Below are 7,063 nucleotides of genomic sequence, written 5' to 3' on the forward strand. Positions count from 1 at the left end.
ACAACAAACAGGGTGCCTAATTTGGGTCAATTTAAGCATTCAATTTAGTCACTTCGGATCGGTGCTCCAGCTGCTGATCACACCTTTTTTTGGTTACTTTACGTCACAAACTCACCGGTCTTCATTCCTACCTCATGACTTCTGACTATCGCACAAAAGCCAACCGACGTCGGCGGCCGGTGATTTCTGATCCCTGCATGCAGATGTAGGGCGCCCCCATTGCTGCTCGCTGCACTTTGGGATGGTGCTGAGATACAGTATCAGTCACCTCAAATTTAAGACGGACATTGGACACACAGCAAAGGTAAGACCCATTTATTTCGTCATTGTCCTGAAGGTTTAAATTTGTGTGGCGTGTGCACCTTCAAATCCACTTTTGTGGCTTCAAATTTTTTATAAAAATGGGTCAAATGCATGAAACACCATGTGACTCATTTGTGTTGTTGATTCAGTGCATCATTAAGTTTAGTGTAGTGGAAAGCGTGTCAATGACCATTAAAAAACTGACGTGTGTTATCTTGAATCCCACCAGATCAGTGAGTAACAAACATTACAGGTGCATCTCAATATTTTTTTCATATTGAATAGTAAAGTTCATTTATTTTAGTTGTTCGTTTCAAAATGTGCATGTCCTCTAACGAGATTCATAAAACATATTGGAAAATATTTCCTAATTCCTACTTTATTTTGGGATTAAAAGCAGTTTCAGATAGTTTCTTATGTCAAATTCAAATCCGTTGAATGAGGAATTGTGGGGAATCTTTGGCTGATAAATGCAATCATCGAAATTCAATATAAAAAGAAATCACTCGTGACACATTTCACTCTGTATTGAAGTATGCAGTGAATCTTAATACAGTTATATATTAAATTTTCCTTTTGAATAAAGATACTAAAATAGATTAACTTTTCTATGATATTCTAATAGCTCATTATTAGCCATAGTCATTGCAGTCTTCCTTTTCTCAAGTACCGGGGTATTTGCTTTTTTTTTTTTTTAATGCGTTCATAGATGACAATACTTGCCTGAATACCTCTTTGGACACATGGTATCGCTCTTCGCAGATAAATACGTGTGCCTCAAAGCATCGCTTACAGTATTGTCTTAAAATGCATGGTATCTACTGAACATGATGCTTTGTCCTCGATAAGGAATCAAAATACATACTCGGACAACAGCATCAGTCAGGTGATAAGTTAGAGAAACCAGTTTGGTGAGGCCTAACAGCTTCAAAAGTATTCTATTGAAAACCTGTCTGGCCAGTGCCGGGCACTGGGTGGATTCCACCTTGAAGAAAGAAGGCAGTCTGATTTCTTGTGTCGACATTTTGCCAAATATAACCTTTTATGCAAGTATGTCTAAAAACTCTCAGGTCAGGGTTCAGAGACAAACTCAAGCAGCCTATCATGTCTACATCCAATGGTGGCAAATGTACTCACACTCTGTTCTTAAGTAGAAGTACATGAAATAGTGTAAAAATAGAAGTACTTGAGTAAAAGTAAAATCCGCCCTCTTACATTTCTGAGTCTTGTGTGTTGTTTAAGAGCTTGCAAGCAAGGGCTTGACTTGAAACTAGCTAAACGCGTTACCGTAGCTTTGCTAAAGTGGTGAACAGATGAACACGAAAAAAAGTTAAATTAGCTCCTCAGAACTTTTGAGGAGCTATTGTGGTATAGCTGGTGTTAGGCAGGCGCAATTTGCCATGAATAATTTCATCGGTGATAAGGCCACGGATGGCTAATGTCTTGTCTCAGTGAGTATTATTGCCGTCGTTGTTCATGCCACCTGGTTCACGTTCCGTCATGTCACCGGTCAGCTTGTTTTTTTAGTTGCGTCTCAACTGGTTCGACAGCTAAAGACGGAAACCGCATTTGTACATAAAAAACGTAAAACCCGTAAACTCTCATTTATTTGCAGCTCACACCATGAGGGACCGACTGAGCAACATGCAGGAATTGTCCAGCAACCACGTGGAGTCGATGGAGTATTCCGAGTCGGCTTTATCGGAATCCCTTAGCAACGTGGATTTGGAGGACGAGCTCCCCCATGAGGCGGTGGTGTTCGACAACAGCCCCGCCGTCGCAAAAATCTTCGAGCAGGCGCAGGCCATCCACAAAGACATCCAGCTCATTCGTCTGGAAGTGAAACGGCTGCGCGAGCAGAACTCTCGCATGTTCCAGGGCGTCACCACCATGAGCACCATCAAGAGGGACGCAAACACCATCGGCGCCGATATAAAGACACGGGCCGAGCGCGTGTTGTCCAACCTGCGGGACATGGATAACACGGCCCACAAATTGGATGAAATCCACGGCCCCAATTCAGCCGTCACGCGCATCGCCCGGACCCAGTACGCCTCCCTGAGCAACGGCTTCCGTGACGCTATGTTTGATTATAACGAGGCGGAAATGAGCCACCGAGACACCTGTAAAGCCCAGATCCAGAGGCAGATGGAAATCGTGGGGCGCGAGGTGACCGGCGACGAGGTGGAGGAGATGATCGAGAAAGGCCACTGGAACATCTTTACCGACAACGTCATGGCGGAGGGCAAAACGGCTCGCACGGCTCTATCCCAGATCGAGAAGCGCCACCAGGAACTGGTGGATCTGGAGAACCGCATCAAGGGGGTTCACGAGATCTTCCTGGATCTCGCCCTGCTGGTGGAGGAGCAAGGCCCCATGCTCAACTCCATCGAGACCAATGTTCAGAAAACAGACGAAAACTTGCAGGATGCGCTCTTTAAACTCGGCAAGGCCAAGCGTCACGACAGGAACAATCCGTTTAAAAAGATGTTTTGTAGTTGCTTCCCTTGCTTTGACTAAAGCGTGGAGTGAAAGCCCGCGTGAATCCACAAGTTACACAAACACTTGACACAAGATGCGTTCATTCGACCCACGGTTGCGTTGTGTGTGTGCCACGTGTTTCCTGTTTAATGAGTGAAACAGAGGGAGGAGTTTCAATCAGAATTTCCTGCAGGGTTCATTTTCTGTTTCCAGGAAGTGAAACGCGCAAGTTAGTGAGAGACGCTGGGATAAAAATACTTTCCAGATTACGCTCAGGTTATTTGTTTGAAAGAATTCTGACAGGTAGGAGAACAGAAAACGAGAAAATGAGTTTCCAAACGGAGAATGATCAAAATGACAAAACAATGACCACCACGCAATCACAATATATTTCGCAAAAGATAATTCCGAGTCACAATCTCATAATTAATCCAGTCAAAAGCAACTGCAGTAAGTGCAGATTCGTTTTCGATCCGGTTTAGATAAATCCACAAAATTGAGCATCCCAGATAAAGCTGTTTCCTGTTAATTTTCAGTACCGGCCAATTCTGGACCAAGTCTGAAAAGACGTTTAAAAACGTCTTTGGGAGCGAATGAGTTTAGAGCTTCTATGCATATGCTTGACCCTTATGTAAATACTGTAAAATATTTTTGAATTGTCATTAGAATGTCTTTTATGTCTAGGATTTATTCAATTACATCCCTGATGACCAAAAAGCTTGTTTTCACACAACTTTGCACAACACGGTTTTAACCCTTTCATGCTCCCTGATATCATAAGCCGTCCACTGTAGTCACCGCTGTCCCTGAAAGGATTAAATCGTGAGCTTCAAGGGTATCATGTGGTGCTTCACCGCGATGGTTTTATGTATGCAACATGATTTTATTTAATTTATCAATTGTACTGCCTCAAAATGTGTTTATTATTTTACTTTATGTTAACTGTTTTGTTAAGCGCTTTGTTACAGCTGCCGCTGTTGTGAAAGCGCTATATAAATCAGCATGTATTGTATTGTATTGTAAAATTCTGTTCTGGCTTCGAACATTAAAAAAAACAAAAAACCTCCTGTGTCTCAAGCCCTTCCCAGAAAAATCTCTTCTTAAAAAAAAAAAATTGGGGGCGAAAAACCCCCCCGCCGTCATTGGGAGATTTGTTTAAAAATTTAACCGCTCATCGTTTCTGTTTGCATGGGCAAGGAAAAAACAAACAAGATTTGCCTTTTAATTTTGGAATGCAGGAGTCATAATAGAATATTTTACAGCAAAACAACAACAAAAAAATCCTTGTGGCGTGACACCAATGGGTTTTGATGAACAGGTCTACCCGGTCTTGAACTTCCTTCAATGTAACATACCATTGCAAAGAAGCTAAGAAACCTTCCAGGAAGAACTAGTACTAAGGGAGGGCCTCGAAAGGGATGTGGCTTCTGCATGCGCCGTACATCAGATAGTCAACTTTCCTTGAACCGAGTCCTCATCATGTTCTCTCAAGTCGTTTGGATTTAGTCCATCTTTAGTCCAGAGGCAGGTGCGCTGTCAGGGGTCAGGGGATTTTGGATCTCGTGTGAGGATATCAGAAAAAGGGTAAGCTAAAATCGCTGCGACTTGTCGATGACAAAACCAATCCAACTAATTAATGCAGTACAGCTGTTGAATAATCAATTTGGGGATAAACTTTTTGGGAGCGTTACTTTCCACATTCCGGTGAGTCTTTCTTCTCCTCTTTTATTTTTGATAATAGCTTGGCCTGATGTTTGTGTTGTCACTGTGATGTTATTATCTAATTTCTCCATCCGTATCGAATGAATAGTCTCCAATGTTTAGTTTGGAAGCATGCCGTTGGATAAAAGTGGGGGTGGGATATTGAAAAGTGTATTGACCACTGGTAGCCTGCGTCCAAAAACAAGCCATCAGAACAAAATTGCTGCAATTTCCGCCGCAAGGTACAAGATATAAATTGGCTACTATCACATACAATGACCAAAATTTACATGGCTAACAGTACTATCACAGGAAAGCAAATGTAACCCTACCAAAAAAATTAAAACAAAATCATAAAACAGTCCGACAAGTTTTATTCCCGAAAACAAACAAACAAATAAAAAAATCAAATCAGCCTACTACCACTTGGATGAGTCAAAAATGTTTCAGCTGCATCGATCGTTGCGATGGGGCAGATTACATTGACATGGCAACACAGAACTATTATCTGATTGGACCATTAAATAAATAAATAATTTAAAAAAAAAACAGTACTGGAGGCACTGCAGCCAAGTGAAACTGAAATGGTTCAATTCCAGCTAAGGGCTCCCTGTGTGGAGTTTGCATGTTCTCTCCGGGCCTGCGTGGGTTTTCTCTGGGTACTCCGGTTTCCTCCCACATTCCAAAAACATGCATGGCAGGCTGATTGAATACTCAAAATTCTCCCTCGGTGTGAGTGTGAGCGCGGATGGTTGTTCGTCTCTGTTTAACCTGCGATTGGCTGGCAAGCGGTTCAGGTTGTCCCCCGCCTACTGCCCGAAGACGGCTGGGATATGCTCCAGCAACCCCCGCAACCCTTGTGAGAATAAGCGAATCGGAAAATGGATGGATGGAACAAATATTTGATTTTAGCGAGCTACGAAGGCTTTGCTGACACCTGGTCACTGTGTTCCACCGTATCACGCACTGAAATTGAGAATAATAAAACCGTCTGCTCTATTCCAGAGGCAGAATGCGGGACATGCTTGATAGATTGCGCAACGTCAGCGAGGCCTGGGAGGATGAGGACCACATGGAATACGACGAGAGCAAGCTGCCCAAAAATCAAGAGGCGATCGTCTTTGAGAACTCCTTGGACATTGAGAGTATCCTGAAGGAAGCAGAGTCCATCCGCAAGGAGATTTCCTTGCTCCTCTTGGAGGTGGAGCGCCTCAAGAAGAACGACGAGCGTTTTCGCACCACTGTCCGTCGTCTCTCCGCGGTTAAGCGCGACTCGGATGACATCGCCAGGGGGATCCAGAAGAAAGGGCAAATGCTGCATACTCGCATTTTGGGACTTGGTGCGGAGAGCAAAAAGATGGCGGAAAGAGAAGGGGCCAACTCGGCTTCGAGCCGTATCGCTTGCATGCAGTTTGACTCGCTCATCCTTGCCTTCCAAGCCGCCATGGGGACATACAACCAGGCGGAAGAACTGCAGCGTTCAATTTGTAGGGAGCGAATCCAGCGGCAGGCCTCCATATTAGGGACGAAAATCACTGACAAGAAACTCGATGAAATTGTCGACAAAGGATTCGAAGGCTGGAACGAGTTGTCGCAGAGTCTGCCGACTCAAGAGGGTCATTCCTCTCGCTGGGCAATGACCGAAATCAAAGACCGGCATCAGGAACTGGTGGCACTGGAGGCCCGGCTCAGGGAAGTCCACGAACTGTTCCAGGATATGGCGGCGCTGACGGAAGAGCAGTGCTCCATGCTGAATAATATCGAAGCCAACGTGTCAAACACTCGGCAATATATTCAGAAAGTCAATGTGGAGATCACAAAGGCGATAGGGTACAAGAAAAGAAATCCCTTTTTGCAATGTTGCCCATGTCTACCCTGTTGCAAACAATAAAGTAGAACAATGAAAACTATTCATATACAGTGATGCTTTATATGAGCTATTCATTGGCCACCTTTGTGAGATTTGAGGGGGGTAAAAAAATTGAGAAACACAATTTCTCTATATTTTAACAGTCTGAAAATCCATTGGACATTATTCTGGTGACTATGGCATTGGTCTCATAACAGGAGTTCAACCATTCTGAATGAGAGAGTAAAATTGATCGATCACCGTAGATTGGTCACCCGCCAATCGCAGATAAACAGCAATCTAACCGAATTTGTTGGGATTGCGGATAGCACTGGGCTTACAATATAACAGGAAATAAAAGTTTTTATTGTGACATCATAATTTGAATATAACACAGAGAGATATCCAGGTAAATAGAGTTAATCCATCTTTGTTTTTTGTTTTTTTTTCTTGGGCAGCTGGAGAAATTTAAATATTTTTGTTTCCAACAGCACTTACAAACGGTGATCCGTGTCCCCGTTACATTTTGGCTGGGTTACCGTCATGCACTTTATTTTGGAGTCAACTTGTCCTCCTTCATGCATTTCCAGGTGGTCCAAAACGCTGCTACTTGCCTCCTAAATGGAGCTCGAAAGAACTCCAATTCTGTCCTCCCTTCACAGGCTCCCCGTTGACTTTAGAGTTCATTTTATGATTATTTGGTTTTGATATCATTAAATGGTCTCAACC

General features: G+C 43.3%; 2 protein-coding genes across 2 annotated transcripts; both read left to right on the forward strand.

Moving 5' to 3' along the window:
• Positions 1-123: 123 nt before the first annotated feature.
• On the forward strand, positions 124-3,430 carry stx11b.1 (syntaxin 11b, tandem duplicate 1). The gene is made up of 2 exons (XM_052052865.1): positions 124-304; positions 1,919-3,430. The coding sequence occupies exon 2, from the start codon at positions 1,927-1,929 to the stop codon at positions 2,821-2,823; it is 897 nt and encodes a 298-aa protein (XP_051908825.1). The 5' UTR covers positions 124-304; positions 1,919-1,926; the 3' UTR covers positions 2,824-3,430.
• A 478-nt stretch (positions 3,431-3,908) lies between these two features.
• Positions 3,909-6,778, forward strand: LOC127592267 (syntaxin-11-like). The gene is made up of 2 exons (XM_052052866.1): positions 3,909-4,368; positions 5,491-6,778. Exon 2 carries the CDS (start codon positions 5,498-5,500, stop codon positions 6,374-6,376), a length of 879 nt encoding a protein of 292 aa, XP_051908826.1. The 5' UTR covers positions 3,909-4,368; positions 5,491-5,497; the 3' UTR covers positions 6,377-6,778.
• Positions 6,779-7,063: the final 285 nt, after the last annotated feature.

The sequence above is a fragment of the Hippocampus zosterae genome, chromosome 19 (assembly GCF_025434085.1).
Source record: "Hippocampus zosterae strain Florida chromosome 19, ASM2543408v3, whole genome shotgun sequence".
In the NCBI taxonomy this organism is placed as follows: domain Eukaryota; kingdom Metazoa; phylum Chordata; class Actinopteri; order Syngnathiformes; family Syngnathidae; genus Hippocampus; species Hippocampus zosterae.